General features: G+C 41.4%; 1 protein-coding gene across 5 annotated transcripts in view; it reads right to left on the reverse strand.

Moving 5' to 3' along the window:
* The window catches only part of PDGFA (platelet derived growth factor subunit A), a 64,264-nt gene that overhangs the window by 32,369 nt on the left and 9,895 nt on the right, over window positions 1-22,000 (reverse strand). For 3 of the 5 annotated variants that reach the window (XM_068423185.1, XM_068423184.1, XM_068423183.1), the window contains exons 4-6: window positions 20,400-20,587; window positions 12,850-12,976; window positions 4,816-4,989 (exon numbers count right to left, since the gene is read on the reverse strand). In XM_068423185.1, coding sequence (XP_068279286.1) covers window positions 4,856-4,989; window positions 12,850-12,976; window positions 20,400-20,587 — 449 coding nt within the window. In that variant the 3' untranslated portion in view covers window positions 4,816-4,855. Of the gene's footprint in view, window positions 1-4,815; window positions 4,990-6,744; window positions 9,949-10,053; window positions 10,168-12,849; window positions 12,977-20,399; window positions 20,588-22,000 lie in introns of those variants that run through there. The other 2 variants (XR_011050075.1, XM_068423187.1) reach the window with 2 other exon arrangements.

A 22,000-nucleotide genomic window follows, 5' to 3' on the forward strand; every position in this document is an offset into this window, starting at 1 on the left:
TTTTACCATTTCCTTTATCACTTCTCACAGCTAGACCGGGAAGTTGCTACAGAAATTCAACAGTGTGTGCACTTGAAACATTAAAAAGGCTTTTCCCGGAGACAGACTCTTTCCAGGTGATATGACCATATCCACTGCGTATCTATCGTAATTGCAGAAGCCCTGAGACCTTTCCTCTAAGATACAGAAGGTGCCATTTTTTTTTTCTTTCGGAAACCTCATCCTGCAGAATTCATTAGTATCATATGCAACAATGTACTTCCTGTAAGTAATGAGCTATAAAGTGTATTACAAGTTTCCACTTCTGGTTTTATCTTTTCCTGATCTAGCCTGAAAGTTCTTTTGAAGTTGCTCAAAGTGTTCCTCATGTATGCTTGTTTTAGGAAATACCAGATCACTATTGGCAAACTTCTCCTTAATTAAGCGAGATAAAGGAATCAAGATGATATGATCTACTTCATTTCCCACCTTTTTAAGGTGCTATTTTAAGATTTTTTTTTCACTTGCCTTAGAAAAGAAACATTCTGAAGAAAATAAGGAAGGAAGAGACCTTAGAGGCCCAGAGAGGGCAAGCATTGCTATGGGCTTCCTAGTGTGGCTGAGCATGCTGGTAGAAAGCCACTGAGTAGTTAAAAGCTTTCCTTCAATACTAGGGAATAGTTTACTGAAAGGCTGCAGACGGCTTCTGCAACTAACATCACGCCAGGCAATGTATAAGAGGAAAAGACTAAGCTTACACTGAGTTAGCACAGTAGGCTCGTCAGAGCCTCAGCTTAGCAAGCCAACTCAGATCATGCCTAACTTTAAGCACGAGTAACTTCAAAGAAACATCTCACATGCCTCAAATTCATCTTTCCACTGACTCTCTTGCTGAATCACAACTTAGGGGAATGCAGGGAGTTAATGGGAAACATTTGCACTCGCTAACCCCTGCTGCAAGGTCCCCAAACCCCTATTAGATATGCAGACATAGCCTAACCATTTTGGATCCGCCAGCAGGCTCTTCACAACAAATGGATAAAATCTGTTAGGCAAGCTCTTCTGAAGCACATGTAAGAGAAACATATCCCTGAATGAAGAGTGACAATTTGATTTAAAAGCAGTATTTATGGCAATCAGTAAAGTAAGCAGGCTGAGCATTAACCTGCAGGACTAGTGCATGGCCTGTTGAAGAAACCATTCTATCTGCGATAAATTGCTTCTGTCATTTTTGCTGTGGAAACCCGTTGCAGTCAAGGGGAATTCAGATCCTGAATATGTTTTTGAGTAGCTTCCTGGCTCTAAGGAGATCTCTGAGCAGCTTACTTTACTGTGGGCAAGTTTGGACCAAGAAATCTCTTCACTCCCAAGTGCATAAGCACAGAGCCCTCAGTCTGCATGGGAATCTTGCTGTCGCATAGATACCACGTCTCCTCACACAATGCAGCATCAGACCTTCCTCTGCATGAGATACATGTTGGCATCAGGGAACATCAGCCCTCAAGGCAAGGGGAATAGGGGGAAACTGCAATGCTTGGTTACAGCCTGGGAGGATGCATCTTCAGGAAGGACCATTTGAGCACGAGGAAGCATATCTTGGCTTCCTTGAAGTGCTGCAGCATCTCTCCCTCCTTCTTTGGCCCCACACAGCTGACACAGCTGGGCAACAGGCTCCAGAAGAACAGGGCCCATAGCAGAAAATCTGGCCTCTTGAAAGTTCTCTGGTCTTCAGCTTAAACCAGCACCACTTTTATATAGAAAAGACACGTAAAGCCAAAGCACTAAGAAAAGGTGAAGCATGGCTGGAGCAAGGAGGACTCTCCATCTGAAATGTCAGGCTGTCCTAGCAGTGATCAGGAGCATGCAACAGGCACTTGAAAAGTCACTGCTGGGAAACAGCCACACCAAACACCAGAAAGCAAACCTAAGGTCTGAGTGCCGCTACCTAGAGAAGGAAGGCAACATCCCTGGGTCAAAATTAGTCTCTCTGCAGAACAAAGACAGAGGCATTCTGAAGCCAGGTGAGATTTCTTGAAAGTCTTGTAAAAATAAGTTAAAATTGGATGCCCAAATCTCCCAAACTGCTGAAAAAAATCACAGCTAGGGATGTCCAGCAATTCTGGAGGGCTCTTGATACTTCACTGAGGTCTACAAGTTTGAGTTCATCCTCAAAGGGGGCTGAGGCCACTCAGCACTTCACCCACAGGCCCTCTGCGAACAGTCGTCTTTCTTGTGGTCAAACAGGGGATATCTTGAATTTATGTCTTGCTTCTCCCCTTGTGAGCAAACAAAACAATTTCTATGAGTAATTCTACCCGCTAATTGCCAAGGAAAAGTCTGGTAACAAATGCTTTGCATTTTTGACAGGTCAGAGGCTTCCCTAAACAAAGTTGCTGTTTTATGTTTTCTAACAGCACATGTTCACATCCGGGGACCTCGGCAAATTCCAGTGCGGATGAGTCTCTGTGGGAAATTGCTTTTCCAGATTTTCTTGTTTTAACTGCTCCAGGAAATAAGTCTATTTTTACAACAACACTAAACAGCGAAATATGAAACCGTTATCTGCTTCGTGGTAAGAGTTTCGGGTCAATTCTCAGGTAACTGTCATCTCCAGTGAAGTCAATGGAGTTGTATCTACTTCTGCAAGTCAGTGATCTGGTCAATTATGTAATTGGTTGATCAGTTACTAGAACACAGAGCTACCATTGGCCTAAGGAGTGTCCCATTTTCATACATTTCAAAGTTCATCCAAGCCCTGATGTATCGATAAGTGAAGTATTCAAGTATTATGGTCTATAAAGATGATCATTAACTGCTGAAAGATTTAAGCATGAGCATTTTCTGTGAACACCTACTTTGTCATTGAATGATCATTATATGTAGTATATTTCCTGGATTCTTTTTTCACCTGCCAAATAAATCAGGGTTGGATTTTCAGAAGTGTTTAAAACGTTTTCCTTCCACTTATTTGTGATTGCTTTCAAGAATCAAGATGTTTTCAAAATCCCCAGGGGATTTCAAGCACTATGGGCTCAACTGCATCTCTGAGTGCTTTTGGTTTTTCCATACCTGATCTACAGCTACTCTCAATTTCAAAGATGGACAGTAAAACCAGTTGCCTTCATTATGCAAGATCAAAGACAGTACGTAGAGGCCAAACCACCAGGTCTGATCTTGGGAAGATCAGTATGCAACACTTGTTACAAACTTCGCTCCTTATTTCCCTGTTTGAGGGACTACTCCAGCCTTCAGACATGGATTTCTTTTCTGTTGAAGCACACAAGTCAGTCTTTCTTTGTGTGGTTTTATCTAAGACCCTGGAAGACATTTGGCATGCACAAGTATCAGTCCAAACAGAAATTTTTAGATGCTAAAAACTCAAACTAAGATTTGATGGCCTGCTAATGAGTCAAATATAATAAAGATTGGATTCCTGTCTAGAGGAAGAAATAACACTGGAAGAACGTGACACTAAAACCTTCAGTGACAAACATTCTATCACCAGGATATTGGCAGAATTTCATCTATTCATTATGAGCAAGACTAAGAGTTAGCACTTCCTTAGTTTCAGGTTGGGAACTACGTATTTTTGACTTTACACCTAACTGAAAAGCTCACCAAACGTCACTCAAGAGACTAGCATACAGAAAACAAACTTAGAGACAATATCTAAGGAAAACAGTACCTAACCTATGACTTGTTCTTTGATTTACAACTGTGATTGCAGGCCCCACCTCACAATCATATGCCATGATAATAGGTAGCAGTTCAATGAGAACCAGCCATAACTTTCTACGTGTTGTGGTGACCCTGAGCTACTTCAGCACATAATTTAGCCTGATGCAGCAAATAATTAGAATGACTGAAGGGACAGGTAACATTCCAATGACAAACCTTTTGATCTTGTTCATTTTGTTTTCTAAGTCAGGTTTTTATCCTAAACCAAAAATTGCCAAATTTCACATGGAATTTGCTCTCATTATTTTTCCCTATCTCAGATTTGTCTGTTATGGATATGACTGTGAGTTTTCAAATTATATTCTCTGAGGTACCCAAACAGATAATCTTAAATGGTATCACTGCCATTAGTAATTGCAGTCCTGAATCCACCCACGCCAGGAAAGTACTTTCCCAAAAAAGAACAAATATGTATTTCAAAATGGCAACCTCCATGGTAGCAGAAGAGAGTGGAATTCTCCCAGCTGTTTTTCTAGTTGTATATTCTAGTCTTGTTACTTCATCTTTTGGGTTGCTTACAACATACTTCAACGCTCTAAAAGCACAAAGATCCCCATACCACAAGTGGGATCCTTAGGAAGGCACGCCCTACTCAAAAAGAGTAATACAGCATCAACTCTGCTCCATTTGCCTGAGGTCAATGGGATGTTTGTCCACAGCTACGAGCATGCTTAGGCACTAGTTTGAAGAAGGGCAAACACAGGCACCTCTTAAAAGTGCTTTTCCACATTAGGGCCTGGGAAAAAATATCAGGATTGGGCCCATGATAAAAACAGTTCCCTTAGGAACTGTTACCCACACCATAAAAGGAATGAACAACATTGAACCGAAGGGAAGTGCAATGAAAATTGTCTACTGAATTTTTGTAAATTCCCATAAAATCTGAGTCTTGATTTGTTATGTGCATAATTTTCACTATAAGTCACAAAAGGTTGACTCCTTAGAGATGCAGGAAATGACTAGCTCATGATAGCATAAAAGGCTGCATAATTGCATGGGCAGAAAGCTGGGTTTTCATCAGTCACTACATTCTCTGACAATATGGCAGTGGTTTTTGATCATGTATCCGATGCACAATAATTAGGCAAAATGACTTACCCCCAATCTTTTCAGTATTTAGCTCTAAGGGTGCAAGGATTCATTCTTGGAAAGGGAAGATGGTCGTGTGATTTAGGGCACTGGATGAGCACTCAGATCTGAGTCCTATCCCTGGTTCTGCCATAGCCTTGCTGTGTGACCTTGCACAGTCATTTCTCCATGCCTCGGTCTCGCCTAAAATGGGATAACAATAGTTCTTTATTTCAGAGGAGATATGAGTACAAACCAGTTCAAGGCTGTGCCACAGAGATGCTACAGCAAAGAGCGGCACAGGAAAGCGCAGACATGGAATAATACCTTGCTATTAAAATGCAGGAAAACACACAGTAATTAAATGAAATAATAAATACAAAACATAGGCCAGTTTTTGAGGAATGAAACACTGATAGGCTTTTCTCTGTTACCTGAAATTGAAGCAAACTTAAGTGGGATTCTTATGGGTTTACATGATCTTTACCTGACACTTTTTCTGTTTCTGCTAGTACTAGAAACTGTGGAGTAGAAACACCAAGAAAATTACTTCCTTGAAAACCTCCATATTGTTTCTGTTTTAAAGCAACCACCCAAGACAGGGCCAGATAAATATTCAGGGTAAGATTTTTCAAAGCCATGGAGGGGGCCTACAAACATGATTTCCTTCATTTTACAATAAAATATGAGCATGCAAATCTGAGGTGGCTTTGAAACTTCACCTTTGCTTTTGGGTACGCTTTCAAATTAAATTATAAATGGTGCCACTGATGTTAATTGAATTGTCAGATGTCTGGAATAGCTTCAATGCCACTATTCCAGAGTTAACACTGTTGCTGGAATTGGACAGAGCTTTAGCAGGGAGCCTTCAGTAATGAATGTTTTTCCAAATACAAAGATGAATCTTTCTCTCTCCACAAACACGTGCCTATCTAGCAGCATTTGTCTTTCATATGGGGGTCAGTTACGGGCCTGTAGGCCTGGGAGACAGGATCTCGGGGCACATGCCTAGATAGAGCAACTGATTTGGAGATAAAGAGACCAAGGGCTGTTCTGTCAAGCAGGAGGAGAGAGAAGAGAGATATGATGAGACAGATCCTAGGAAGAGAAAATCATTTTTGAGAGATGGAAACAGAGGGATGGGAAAGTCAGGCAGAAAATAGCTGGAAAGTAGACCACAGAAAGGCAACATGGACCCGAGAAAGACAACCAAATGAACCTCATGGCTGGAATGCTGAAGCCCGTTGGAGGGAGGCGACCCATGAGATGCTGTTCCAAGCAGAGTAAAAAGCCTAAGCTCAAAGACACGGAAGTGCTGGAGCTGCCTAGGAACCTCGAGGGCTGGAGAGGAGCAACTGCCTGTAGTCACCGTGCACTGTCTAATAAAGCAGATGCCAAGCAGGACAGAAGACAGGAGAAAAGGAAAGCAAACTGTCACATAATCCTTGATTTCACTCAACAAAAGCAACTGAAGGGCAGCTCTGGAAAGATGAAGCACAGAATTAGATGTGATGAACTGACTAGAGAATCAGCGACCGTGCGCCATATTGTAACACTGAGATTGGTTTTGGACAGTTCCCTACACAAATACTTTATGACCAGGAAAGACCTCAAAAGAGATTAAATCAGACCAACAACTTCTGAATCTCTGGACAGAGAAAGTGACTGCAGAATGCAAAACAGAAAAACATTTTACCCCCAAATCTCTACCCAGTATGTGCAAGGACGAAAACAACAAGGAACGCCTTGTTGCATGGAAACATGACTTAAAACTATCATCTTCAACTCCCTCATTAAGCCCCCTCCTAGTCTCCCATCCCACAAATAACAGAGCTCTCAATCAGATACCTCGTGGCTACAATTGCCCACACCCTTCCCTGTAACACTCCAAATGTTGCACTTTAGAAGTCCAGATGGAGTCCACCTCCAGTAGACAGAGGAAGAAGATATGACACGGCATTCACAAATGCACAGAGAACTGTTTAATTTACAGCCACAATGGTGAAACAAACCATTTCAGAGCTTGGACATTCAAAGTTAAGTCTGACACTCATTCTTATATTCACTTATTGTGCTTAAGTATTAGAGAACACAGGATTACATTAACAGTACACGACAATCTGAGATCCCTGCAGGACATAGTGAAAGGGATGAGCAAGAATGAGGGACCAGCCCCTCAAGTGGTGTAAGCTGGTACAGCTCCATCGCAGGCAATGGAGTGATGGCGATTTACACCAGCTGAGGATATGGCCCTAGAAATGTCCAACTTAACTTTGAATTAATGTCTCCTGTGTCACAACCTTTAATGTTACTGTTCCTTCTGATTGTATCTGCCACTTTGAAGAAGAAGGACTAATACCATAGCCTGTAACGTTCGAAAGGCTGGTGGGTAATATCTCAGCTGGACTACAATAAGTGATGCTCATGTCATGACACTACTCCTCGTATTTTAAAAACCGTGGACTGGATCCTCATCTGATGTAAATTAGCTTAGGGGCGGCTGAAGTCAAAAACATTTGCCAATTTGTACTAGCTGAGAATATAGCCCTGAGATTTTTGTGTTTTCTGCCGCATGCCATATACACACTGTGCTTGAGAACAAAGACTCATGTGCGCTTCATTCCTGGTAACAAAATTAACTCGAGACTACAAGTCTCAAACAAACAACTACTGGAAAAGACTCTATTCAGTCTTCATTCTCTCCTGGTTTTCTGAATTTGGCATAACACATTTATTTGCTGGCACCAATAAAATGCATGCCTCTCAGTTTGCCTTCTTTTCAAGACTTTAATATACAGCCAGACTCACTCGTGATGAAAATCAGCAGAGCTCCATTATACTCAATGGAGTTCCTCCAAGGAAGCTGGCCCACAGATCTGAATGTGACCTTCTTATGCCAGTGCAACCACAGGACTCTCAAAAAGTTGTTTTGCAAATTATTCCACTTAAGTTACTTTGACATCCTTTCATACCTGCACAGTGTCTGAGTGGGTCACATAATGCTTTTAATCTACATGATTTTAATGCATATACGTTTTTTTTCATTAGATATCTTTTAGACAAAAAAGGAACGGAGCAACATTATTGGCATCCCACTGAAACATAAATATATAAATTACATTTTATACACTTTTTTAAACGCAGACACGCACATTCATGTGCATAACATTGTGAACAGTACACTTAGTGGAAAACAAGCACAGACAATCTTAGTTAAATGTATTTCCAGTTTTGGTGCTCAACAAATACACTGGGAAAATGATCACAAAATAGAACGGTGACTAACTATCTCTGCATTAGCATCTGAAGCCAATAATGCCTGTTAGCTAACATTGCTTTGTTTGGTTGAAACTGGACATAGCTACAGGAACACGAGGGGAATGTTTGAACTATATTTAAAGAAATGGAAAGGTTAAAAATCTCACTCTCTTGTGTTGTTTTAAGGTTCTGCAGTTCATTCACATCTGAAGATATTTTTTGTTTGAGTGGAAACACTGTCTTCAAGACAAAACTTTTTTGTCATTCCAAACTAAGAAAAGTCTTTCATCTCTTTGTAGATGTTTCACAAATAAAAGAATCCAGTAGTTCATTTTACATGTCCAATGTGATAATCCAAATAAAACAAAGGGTACATAATCCAGACTACTGGGGTGGGGCAGTGATTTGGGCCAAGTGAGTAGCCATGTCATATCTGGCACAGCCCTAAATTTCCAAAGCAGTACAGAAGGATTTAGCAGTGTGGCTCCCACTGCAATCTGTGGGGAACTGAACATTTAATCCTTTGGCACTTTGAAAACACAGGAGCTGGTGCCAGAGTATTTCATCTGCCCTGCTATAGTTAAAATAGATTTTGATGTTATTTGGGCTATTCTACTACAAAAATATGACCACAAAATGCTTTTTTTTTTTCTTTTTTTTTTTTGGTTCAAGAAAACATAGCAGGCTTTCTCAGGTATATAAAACTGTTAATTTTTAGATAAAAATACAAACTTCACCTTTACAAAAACACATATTTCTGTTGAATACACATAAAGCATAACATTTTACCAAAAATAAAGAATTTTAGGTTTTGTTCAAATATTTGCAGCAAGGTAGTTCCCATGCCACCATGACATTGTACAATGCAGATACAAGAATTTGTACATTTCACACAGCTCCAACATGTGAAATAAAAGTATCTGTATACTGATAAGAATGACAATTGCTAACACAATATCACTAGTAGGCAACTGGCATAAGTCTTAAAGGAAAAAAAAAAGGATTTTTGCATGGATATCCTATGATTTGTTTACGCACATCTCTCTTTTTTTTTTCTTTTTTCTTTTTATGTAATGCTTTAAATTATGGGGAAGGTTGGGGAACATAAACCAAGAAACATCTAGAAAATTATGCATAGGTATACCATTTTTATTTTAATACATCTCATTAGTTTGCATCCCACTAGGAGAAATATCATAATGTTTTGTGTTCTGCTTATTGTTATACCAGTCTTTTATATGTGTTATTGGCAAATGTAGTCCAAGAGATAATAAAAAGCTAGGCAAAGAGTAAAAAGAAAACTTAATAATCACTTTATGGTGTAAAAAAAAAAAAAATCCACTTAAGGCTCCCCAGAAGGTTTTTTTGTATAGACTTTTAAAACACCACCAAGCAAGGATGTATTGTTCTATAGTGTTTGCGTGGCATTTGATCATTTCATACATTCCTGCTTTTTTTGTGCCTGAAGTCCATCAGTGTCCATCCATCTTCATCAAGAACACAGGCACATTTCTTGACGTAAAGCACCGTTGACTGCTCTGACAGAAATCCACTATTCACTTAGATTTTTGTCATGTTTTTGAGTACTTTTGGTATCCTCCATTCATTCAACTGTCTTTTTTTCTTTTCTGTTTTTCTTTCTTTCATTTTTTTTCTTTTTTGGACAGGGAAGCTTCCTATTGTTTCACAGAGTGCTACAATACTTGCTTTGATGTCACATTAAACAAATGTACATTGTCTCTTTGTTCTCATTAAGTGTTCTTTTGAGCCAGTTTTTTCACATAGGAGAACAAATAAAGTATACAGTCAATAAGCACCATACATAGTAGGTTCAGGAATGTAACAAACCATGTACATCCATGTCCCAGAGAGAAGTTTTTGTTCTAGCTTATTTTCACCTTACATCTGCAGGAGAGAAAAAAGATACAATAACTCTATGATTAGAATCAAAGGTCCTATCCTCTAAGTAGATGACTTAAAAAAAACTGTTCTGCATGAAGAGTCACTAACCTGGGACAAGAAGTTCTAAATGCTGTTTTGATTGAGTTTACATGCTCACTTTTAAAGTTGAATTTTAGAAAATCTCTGCTTCTATCATACTACTCCCAATAAATACCTGTTAATCTGAAACAGGATATCAAGTTTAGCATTCTTTAGAAACGATACATCAGTATAAATGAAAACCGCGGTTGGGAGTTTATGTGCAAAAACAAGTGCTTGAAATTAAATTCACCATCATCCAGGCGTTAGGCACATACACTGCAAAATCCAAGTCATTCCCACTCCAAATACTAGAATCAATTGCAAGTGCTGCCATTTACATAGTTTCAACTCATTAAGAAATGGAAATTCCATATTTAATTTGGAATGTGTATCGCCATCATCATACATTGCTAATATGCTGGCCAAAGGATTTCAGTCATTTTTTGCATTGAGAGGGTGTTAGTTTTTCACTACACTGAAAACCTCTTGAATTTTGATGACTGACTGTTATCATCCTACTGAGACTGAACAGATCAAAAAAAAGATCTTAATTTTCTGGTGTAAGTAACACAGGGCTCTGCTACACAAAACAAATGGTATTTCTAAGCATCTTCCTTGTCAGGTAGGCAGATCATCTCAGGTGCATGTACAATCAATCCCAGTTCATGCCAAACCATGGGTTTGATGGTCATGCATACAGTAGTATTTGCTGTACATATACTCAAATGTTTTACAACCAATGACTGCGAACACAATTTGTAACCTGTCAATTCATTCATGCATTATTATGTGATGCTTTGACCTCAGAAATCAATAATAATGAAACAAAAGCAGAGGCAATGGAACTTGAGATTTCAGAAGCTGAAGTATTAGCACCCTCCAAAAAAAAGGAACAAAAAAGGCAAGAAAAGGAAGTAGCTCAAGAATGTAAGATGCTGATGGTGATGTGGAGCTTAAAGGAAAAATACCAGCAGGTAGAATTATCAAAGCCAATCAAATCTAATCTCTTTGCAGCCTTGAGGTAGCAAGTGTCAAGATTTTGAATAGTGATTAAGTTGAAGTGATGATATTTGATTAAGTTTTCCAGTACTTGTGCTATTAGGGTGTTCAGCATATAGGTCCTACCTGAATATCAAATAGTTCCAGTAGGTTTTATGTTGGTTTTAACTTTTTTCGTTTCCGTTTTTTACCTGATTCCCTAGGCCTTCCTGTTAACATAAGGGCAGGGCTGGTAAAAAGCCCTAAGGTAATGCATTTCGTTGAACACTGAAGTAATAAATACTCAAACCGTTTACATTTCAAAGAAATCTCATTACCCTTTGCATTAAAGTAATAACTTTATAACGTCTGATTTGACATTCCGTTTACAAAGTAATTATACAAAGGTAAAGAAATAATAAACGCAGTTGGCATTGCATACGTCATTTCCAAGATCCATCTATAATTACTGTTACCATGCAGCATTCAACATTTGCTTTCAGCACTGTAGTTAAGCTATTTTCAGCTCATCATCCACTGGCTGGTGCAAGTTTTGTTCCTATCGGTAATTAAATCCTAGAGATCTGTATTCTTCCATGACAATTCTACTCCATTTTCCACACACACCAAAAAGAAAAGTTTTCTTCTTAAAATCTTAACTGCTTAGCCCTTGGCAATTAAAGACATTTTGGAAAACTGAAATTGATCTAATGAAACTTCTTTTCCAAATAGAAGACACAGAAAAATTATCAAACCATACACACATTAAAATAAGCATTTTAAATGTGGTTTTGTCTACTCATAACTCAACCTAGTTTCAGCTAAAACACTCAGCTCAGATTATAAATTGATGTCCAATAAAATCACAGCAGAGGCCTAACTTTGCTTTTATACAAATTCTAATTCTTCTGCTCTGTACATAGCAACTGAAGTTTACATTCACTTAGACCAGATTTATGTCTCCATGCTGGATGGAGACATTCTTTACCCAGCCACCTACGAAATCCATCACCTTTGGGCAGCTCTCCTCGCTGTATTTACCTGCTCTCCACTGACTCTAATTTTGGGGCTGGGTCTACTGCACCCCTAAATTGCCGGCATAGGTGAAAGCAAACTTTTGAGGCTGTCTTCAACCAAAGTCAGGAGAGAGGGAGGTGTCCCTTCTACGGTAGTGGGTTTCCTGAATATGTGTCAAGTTCTGCATTGTTTGCACCCTAGTAAGAGAATCTGAGCTAACCATTTTAGGTGATTTTACAAAAGTCAGACTGAAGGTAAATATTTTTCCCCATAAATCTTCCCCCATGGTAACTTAAAGGTTGTCTCAATAAGGCAAACTTAGGTCTAATGTAACAACTGAGAAATTCTTGACTATATGTAAGCAAGAAAACAACAGGAATGGGCAACGTTGTTTCAAAACTCCTTACTCCTGAATACCGAATTTATTCCTAAGTGCTTTACATTCATTTCATTAATATTTTCCCCAAGGTCAAGTAAATCTCAGCCTTAGCTCTGTCTCCACAAAGTCTAAAGAAATTAGGCAACAGAGTTCACCAATAAGCTGCAACATGACAACCTTTAACTTAGTTAAGCAAGACCTGAATACTATCGGGCATTTACGTTTATTTAAAGGCTAACCTAACGAGAATTGACACACTTTAAACTTCAAATCCAAACTCTTTATCCAGACAAACTGTCCCTAATTTCGCATCTTCAACACACAGAGAAGTAACTAGGAGCTTCTCTACCGAGTTCACAGGAAGCAAAGTCTGCTTTACATTCTTTACTAATATAAAAAGAAGGTCCATATGAAATCAGCATTAATGCAAGAATAAAAGGAAAACATACCAGTTTCTTCTTCTCTATAATCTGAATTAGTATTTGATGATGTACAGGTGCATTCCATATGCTCTTCTAATCTCACCAGAACTTCTTTTAATTTTGGCTTTTTTCTAACATACTCCACTTTTGCCACCTATAAAATACGATGAGGTACGTACTGAGACACATTAACATAGTTATAGTTCAGAACTGAAGACAGATAACTATATATCTCTATTTTTTTAATGTAGCCAAACCCATATAAAATGTTAGCATACTAATCATCTTTTATCTTAATTGTGCATCGTGTAACTATTTATTGCAGAGACTATTTGCTTATTCAAGTTCAGCAGTTTGAAACAATTTTCTTTTCCCCCAAGAGATAAAACAATTTCCCATTCCTTCTGGTCTGAAGATTTAAGCAACTCAGTGTTCACATATATCACAATAAACTTCTATACAGATTCAAATCAGTGGTTGTTCTTGCAGACTGCCACTTTAGCATGATCTTCTGTGTATGTTGACCACTGTTCTTAAGCTGAAGGCTAACAGTGAAGGCATTAGGTTGGTTTGTAATATTTTACAATTTACAAATTGGTTCTCCAGAGCCCTCCGAACGTAAAGTGCTCAATTCTACAGAACGAGGATCTGAATATCAGCTTAGAAAGCAGCAACCTCAATCCTACTCACTTCTTGCAATGACCTGGGACTTGTTTACAAGAGCTCCCATGCACTGTTTTTAGGTCCATGGGAACTACCACTTGCAAACTGGATCCAGCCTTTGGCTTTATTGGGGATAGCTGGCAAGTATGCTATTTCTCTCCAGTCCATCCAACTGCTTCCAACAGCACTGCTCCATTTCGGGCCAAAGCACCGGCATCCTTAAAAAAAAAAACGCTTGGAGGGCAAAATGAGGCTGGAGGAAGAAGCATGCTGGAGAAGCTCTGGCTACACGCAGGTCTCTCATCTGAAGGAAACCAATGCAGAAGAGAAGGATTTTGGGGTGGAGGGATACTGAACATGAGGACATCCTGACCAACTTCGTGCTGGCAGCCAGGAGAGAAGGAACAGCGCAGGGGGCAGGAACACTTGCTGTGCTGGGGCACTGAAATGGGTTGTGGGATGCTGGGCACTGACTCGTGCTAAGTGTAACGAGTATGATGGTCATGGCTGTGCAAGGGAATACAGCATAACGTAGATGGTGTGTAAAGGGTCCGACATTTAGTTTACAATTGTGTTAAACACTGCGTGAATAGGTGATAATCATTTGCTTTAAATGGAAATCGCTGAAATGAGATCATGGCTTCTCGGTCCTACTAATGATTTCTCTACCATTTGACAAAAGGGGGCTGCAATGTGGCTGTCCCAGCAAACAAGACAATTACATAGTACAGGTAAGCATTATAAATAAGATGATGAGGGAGCAGAAGGACAAGAGAGGCTGGTTGTCTCTACAAAAGTTACATGACAAAGCCATAAAGTCTGATCCAACCAAAAGCTCCAGATACTACTAAATAAAGCATCTACAATTACACTAGATTCTCCAGGTAATCGTTTACTTGTGTGTTTGGTGGGTATTTAATGCTCCAAATCAATCTCCACACTATGAAAATCATTCCCTGGCCCTCCCAAAACTGCAACAGTGTCACAAAATTAGAGTGGTGGCTGGAAAAAACCATCACATTCCCAGTTCCCGGAAACACTCTTCTGGCTCTGTGGACACAAACTACCAAGGACCTCCACCACCGCCTCTTCTGTCAACAGGGTCTGGAGACAATTTTCATTTACCCAGCAAACAAAAGTTGCAGAGAGACAGATGCAATAACTGAAGTGTTCACATTAAAAGGTATCTTCCAAAACTGTCAGATCTCCATATAAACAGATTAAGAACTGGCCGTGACATACAAGAATGCTTTTGCTGAAAGACTAACTATGGGTCGAAGCAGCGTGTTTCAGAATCTCCTATCAGAACCCAACTCCATCAAGCCTTTGAACACAAAGATTTGAAAGTGTATGGTACAACTGAGTCATCTGGCATCAAAGGATGACTAATCCTTAAAATTTACAAAAACAAACAGTAATTAAGACACCTCCATCATCAGAGACAGTAAGAGATCCAGCAATCATGAAACAGCTTTCAGATCTGCCATGCTTATTACAGCTGTTAGAATAAACTAGTCTTATTGAAAATTACATGCAACAAAAATAAATTGTAATCAAGCTTTTTCAAGTCTGTCCTTGTTTTGCTTTGTTTCCCAAACTGAAAGATATATGCAGTTCCTGTGGCTATTTGGTGTTAAACAACAGAAAAAAAAAAAAAACAAAAAAAGATAATACTTTGAAGAATAGGATCATAATGAATTTATGCAGCAATTTAAAGCTGTTTTTTACTGTACTGTAGTTAAAATACAATCCAGCATACATTCCACTGCCCTACTCATGCTACACAAGTTAAAGGAATGTTGTTTTGTAAGATGTTGCAAATATTCAAACTGAAGCAGCACAAACCACGTAAATTGCCGTGCTTGTGTCATCTGTTAATACCTGCTGCCACACAGGATCTGCAATTAATGCTAATCTAAAATGATAAGGGTTGCAGGTCAGATTTTCTGAGGGAATAAACAGGGATAGCTATGCTAACAGCATAGGATTTGGCCTTTTGTTAGCATCTTTTTTCTTTGTATTTTTATTCCTGGTCTTTATCTTGTACAGTTGCTCTCAAGTGTATTACCAAATGCTTTGAGATGGTCAGTCCTCAACAAACCAACATCAGCTTCTTTTACTTGTCTCTAACGCAACAAAACTAAAAACCGTAACAACATCAAATCCTCCCAAACCACTAAGTATCACTATATAAAAACTCTGTAAGAGAAAGTCAGTGAAATAACTGATTAGCTTAGTTAAATGGAGTATAATCGGTGGCACCGTACTTGTATCACTGTAGACTCTATATACTATCCTGCCGTATGGTGTGGTGGCTAACTAAAAATGAAAATAAAATCTGATAAAAATATGTGGCCTAATGGAAACATCATGGGAACACCTTTTCTAGAGCTTCTCCACAAGAGATAAAATCAGGGAGTAACAGCAGGACTGCGCAGGCATCAGGAATCCTGCGGTGTCTGGGAAGTCACCAAGCACTTTGCAGGACCGGAGCCACCACTCCAGTGACAGGATGGCAGGACTGGCGCGATGCCTTTCAGGACACACCACACCAGCTGTGCATGCCTCCCCAGCACGGGCAGGATGGGAAGCAGCGGGGAGGCCAGCCGCCTCAGAGCCTGGCAGCCACCCATCCTAAAATACCCATTAAAGACATTTACAGAGCACTCCTCTGGCAAAATCCCTGCCTCAGAAAAGCCTCCTGCACAGTTATTTAGGGTGGGGTAGGGAGAGTTTTCCCTGCAGGGAAGCGAGGCCCAGGAGTGCACTGTCCTGTCTGTGCACAGGGATGTGCAGCTCCAGGGACAGGGGGCTGCCCTGTCAGCACCCCGGTGCACGGACCAGCCCTGCCACAGCCCCGGGTTGGGGGGCTGCGGCCCTGTCAGACCCCGGGGCACGGAGAAGCCCTGTCACAGCCCGGGGTTTGAGGGGCTGCGGCCCTGTGAGACCCCAGGGCACGGAGAAGCCCTGTCACAGCCCCGGGGGCGGCTGCGGCCCTGCCAGGCCCCGGGGCGGCGGCGGGAAGCGCTGTGCCGGCAGCGGGGCACGCTGGGAAACACAGTCCCCGCGGGGCGGGAAGCTGAGGCGGCCGCGGGGCGCGCTGGGAAGGGGGGGGCAGCAGGGCGAGCCCGCGGCGGGAGCCGCCTCAGCGGGCGGGTTGGCGGTGCCTCAGCGACGGCATGGCTGGAGGAAGGGTCCGGGGGCAGAACCGGAGGGTGCTGCCACAAACCCGCCACCCCCCCGCCCCGGGGGGAGAATGGCTGATGGGGATCTCTACCTCCTCTCTGCAAGCGGGAGCAGCGAGCCTTGCCCTGTCAGGCAGCGGGCGATGGCGGGCTTCCCCTCACACTCTGAGGGCACCTCTCTGGTTTTCCGCCTGCTGCTCCTGCCTGCAGGTCCCACCAAGTGCTGGCAGTAATCTCCAGTTAAGCCACAGCTACAATCAAAGTGCTGTTTATCCTAATGATAGAAACAGTCACTGAAGAAAAATGTTCTCAAACCTGCAAACACTACATACAGCCACCTTACCTACACACACAATTTGTTCTGCAAGGCCTTTTTAACCACTTCAGAGGCTCTGCTGAATGACTCGTTCTGAATTCCTGCTTTTTTTTTCCATCTCTCTTCGAAACCTCTCTGAACAACTCCCAGACGACAGCTGAGGAGCTGCTCCTGCGTTCCTTCCTTTCCAGCTCCTTTTCGCTGCATCTTTCCCTCATATTAATTTACTGTAAGAATATACCAGGTTAAATTTCCCCAAATCAGCTCAACATTGAATATTCAGTAATGGCTAAAGCTGGTATGGCTACAGCTCAAGGCCAAGCAGAAGGCAAAGCTGAGGTAGATAGAGTGATTTAGCTCTTGTTTCTTAGTTTGGAAATGAGTATTGCTGCAAACAACTGTAATACTCAGCTTCGCTATTCAAAAATAGCAGTATAAGCAGGATTTGCTCTATAATATTAACTGTTTTTTGCTGTCGTGACCAAATACACAAAGAACACCATGCTCAACATTACAAGAAATCTCTTGAGAAGACAGTTCAGAAACTGCCCAAATAAATGATGGTCTGGTACTTGGTAAATACTTGATCTCGCTGTGCAGAAGCAACAGAATCTGTGGATGTTACTGAAATGCTTTTGAAGACAGGGGAGGAAATATACCTGTAAGAAACACCAACACCCCTAACTCACCAATCTTTGTCACCATTTCTCTATCAGGAGAAAACTGCAATCCCTTCCTTCCTATCAAAGAGCAACTCCCAGCCAGACGCTTTATTTCAGTCCGATTTCTGCAGTGCTGTACAGGTACAGCTTGCTGGATAGAGAGTCTTTAGGACCAGGAGGCTGTGCTCTCATGAGCTCACTGTTATGGTGCAGGGGAAACCTACCTTTTATAATTTACTCCATGAAGGGGAAACCTTAGAGGACCCGTTTCGGGGAAGCTGTTCCACCAGCACCCCTGGCTTGAAGCCTCCCTACAGCACCAATCCCACAAGCCCATTAACGGTACTTCACTGACCAAAGTGCAGTGAAGGCGAAGGAAGGACATCCCCAAACCCTACAGCCTTTGAATTATGTTCCCAAGAAAGGAATGCCCCAATACAAGCACCTCCGCTGCTCCTCCCACACAGCCACGGGCCGTCTCTTAACCTTGACTACAGTGGCCCTCAGCAAGACAAAGAAAATATCCTTTGCTTTCGCCTCTTAGATGATGCAAACCCACTTGCTGACCTCTCTGGGTGAACATTTTTCTAGTGTGAATGGGCCAGCTATGATCTCACTACCTTGTCAATGAAGAGGAAGTGGGGAAAGCCTTTTCAATGTTTAATCAAAAGAGGGCTTTTATGCAGTCTGACATCAGGGGAAAACACAAGATGGCTTTCCAACCGCACTGCAGGAACAGCTGAGAAGGCTCTCCAAAACCACTCCCCCTACCTTTCCAGCGACCCTCACTCTGGGCCAGCTACTTAATGGCATGAGCAGACATTCAGCTCTGAACATACGATTGGCAAAAGCCTCATAAAACCATCAATTATATCAAAGCTACAAGAGGATCTGACTCTGGAGGGCATAAATATGGATTCTGTTCAGAGATTTCTGGTGTGACAGTGGGGTCAGCCTACAACCTTTACAATGAACATCCTGTTCCTGCTTGACCTCTTGTCCTTTTTTTCCCTTCTACTTAATGACTGTTTGGAGCAGTCTTGGAGCTTGGAAAAAAAAAAGGCCTCCAAAGCTGGCTGACATATATTGATATTGCTGGTGGCAATATATTTACACAGCCACAAAAAGCAGCTGCTCAGCTGAGCCTACTTTTAGCTTGCACCCTACTAAAATGAATGCAAATCTAGTGCAAATGCACTAGAACTGTATCAGCAGACTGAATGAGAAACTAAGATTTCTTCAACGTGGCGGTGCGCTGGGGAAGCAGCCCCAGCAATGACATCCTGCAAAGGTGCTGCCAGTTGTGGAGTCTGCAGCTTCTAGGGAACCCTCAGTGTCCCCAGCAGCAGGGGACTTCGACAGCCAAACCTTTCTCTCTCTAATATCCGCCATCACTGCAAGGGTAGGAAACAAGGACAGGGTTGCAATGTCACACACAAGTACCAACACCAAGTTCACAAAACACGGCTCAACTCTTTGCTGTGCATCTCCAGCTGCTTTGTATGTATTAGCTGCTACAGAAAATTAACTGGAAGCTGTATCAAACCCAAAGGCAACAGCACTAGGTATTATAACCCTGAGGCACTTCGCTGTTTAGCTCCTATTCTGAACAGCTTACACCTGTAGTGCTTCAACTTCCCCAGCTTGTTCTCAGCCCTCGAATAATTATTGATCCCAATTTTTTCCTCATTTTTAATTGTTTCTGCAAAGCATATCCCACAAAGGAAGGGTAGCAAGCAAGTGTAAAGTATTAACTATTTTTGGAAAGGCTGAGGGAATCTGTTCACATGTTTCTCCAGCTTATTTGGGTGTGAAAACATTTTTCAGATGTTCAGAAACAGAAAAGAAAAAGAAATCCTAGTCAGATGCATGCGTGTGTGTATGAAAAGCAATGAAATGGCTCAGACGCTTTATTTTGTGTCTAGGATGCACAGCACTACAATAACAGCACCTTTCTCGATAAGAAATCCACTGCAAGTACAGTGATCAGTGCATTGTGCTGGGCAATTTTATGCTCAAGAATGTGTTGGTTCTTTTTTTAAATTCTGCTCTTAAAATACTCAGGGCAACAAGAACTCAGAGTCTTAACAACATAAATGCTAAGTCTAATCTCCTACACTCAGATGTAGATCAACATTACTTGTTTAAATACTGATAAAAATTAGAACACAGTGAAGCCGAATGAACATAAGAAATATTTCACGTAGTATTTACTGGAAAATTGCAACAGGGATTTTGTCTAATGAGTAAATACAGCATGAAGCCGTTGAGTCTTCTATCCCTGGGGTAAGATAATTTGAAACACATTTTTTCAGATCAAAAGTGTTATGTTGTCAAATATAAAAGCCCAATTTAGACTGCATAATATTTAATTAAGAAAACAGCATTCCATACTGTGATTTATTTATTTTTTTAAGTCCAATGCCCCTTGAGTCATTTTATCTTCTTAACTTTAAGATTTGTACTGTGCGAGATCATGGGAAAGACACAATCAACTTTATTTTCATTACAAAAGAAGAAAAACCTAAAGGGAATCCTGTGAAAATCAAATCTAAGCCCAAGATTTTCCAATGATCACGTAACTTGAAAAGGCCATCTGCTCACTCAAAATGGAGAGGAGCATTGTATCTGGTCCTGCAGCTATGAGGGTGGATAATAAAGAACCAGGTCATACAGAACAGCCACAAGAATACCTGGAGATTTTAGGGTCAAGAGGACCCTCTTAGGGCTCTGCAGCCACCATTTGCTCACCTTGACACTTCTGTGATGTATCCGTGATGGCTGGCATTTCACGCTGCTGGTGTTGCAACAGCCAGTGCAACGTTTCACCTCCACGCAGGGTGGCCATATCAGGAAGTTGGCAGAGGTGGGATCAATCTGACTCCGAGGTATCTCGTATATAACCGTCCGTGTTTTGCAGACAGCCGGGATGGCTTCCTCTGCGAACACAAGAAATTCACACTTCCAGGTGAGCAGCTGCTCTCACCTCAGAGCACCCAGACACTTTACACCATCGATTTATGAGTGGCACCCTTAGCTGGTGGGTTGAGATGGTGTTCTCAGTTCCCACTGCTTACTGACAAGTCGGTGCTGAGTTCTGTTTGCCTACCACTAAACTGTGCGTGCTACCCTAGGGAGACGCTTGACTCACTCCCAAAAGCCCAGCCCTAAAATGAGGGTTTACAATGGCCTGGCTCCCAACATAGCTCGGAGCACATACCATTAGATAAGACAATCCTGGCTCTTTAGAAGTGACAGCAAGCCAGGGGCTTCTCCAGATTAGATGACCCTCTAATACAGCCTCATAGTGACTGCATAACAGCAGCTGTTATTTTACAACATTGGGGCAATCGTTGCACACAGATATTATCACACAAACATGCAATGCCTGGCAAATACCACCACAGAAGTTGCACTGAGGGTATTTATATCACACCCAAACTGGCTGAGCTGGGAAACAACCTGCGCCAGCTTGAAACTTCCGAGTCTTGGGTTTCCACTTCCAAAACCTTAACATCCTCACATCAGGGAGTCTGGTCCATCTGCCATCCCAAAGGGCAACTGCCATTTTTTCTGAATGCAGTTATCAAAGCTTTGTACATGGTGGGTTTTATTTAATTTGTTATTTCTTGAACGAGGCAAAACCACAAGAGTAGCATGACGAAAAACCTGCAGCTAAACCAATATCCTGCTGGGCTCAGTTAAGGTCAGCTTGAAGACAACAGTTTCAGCCACATGAGGATCATGAAGAGTAGCTCTGTGCTGCTGCATGATACTGCCATGAAAAATCCAAACCATGCATCGTTCTCAACCTAGGAACTGCCTAAGAAGTCAAGCTGATATTTCAAAATGGTCCAGAAAATAATAGCAATTGCAGGGACAACTTGTTTGATGGTAAGTTCTCCACAGGCAGCTTGCATTTTTTTGCCTTACAGTGGAAGCAGTGATAGCTTTGGGTTAGATGTGTCAGGGAACTGGAACACTGCCTGCACTTCTTCAGTTACTTCTGAAGTACAAGAAGTTCAGGCCTGGCCTGTGCCTGTAACATGAAAATCTAGGCTTAGTTTTGAAAGAGATGCATTTCAGATGGCTAAATAGAGTGAAAATTCTTCTTCTCAATCCCCAATGCCATGAACTCAAGAAAATTAACTGATACAATACTGCATGATAGCTGGCAACTCCTGCAAGTTATTGAGCATATCCAGTTCCCACTGACTTTTACGGGGAGGCATCCAACACCTTGCAGAGTCAGGTGCCAAGTGTAGCAGACTGTTTCAGAACCGCTGTTCTCTAGAGGCATTCAATGTGACGAGAGCGCTTGCCAATTCACACTGCAAATCCATGCTGACAGC

The sequence above is a fragment of the Nyctibius grandis genome, chromosome Z (genome assembly GCF_013368605.1).
Source record: "Nyctibius grandis isolate bNycGra1 chromosome Z, bNycGra1.pri, whole genome shotgun sequence".
Lineage (NCBI taxonomy): Eukaryota > Metazoa > Chordata > Aves > Nyctibiiformes > Nyctibiidae > Nyctibius > Nyctibius grandis.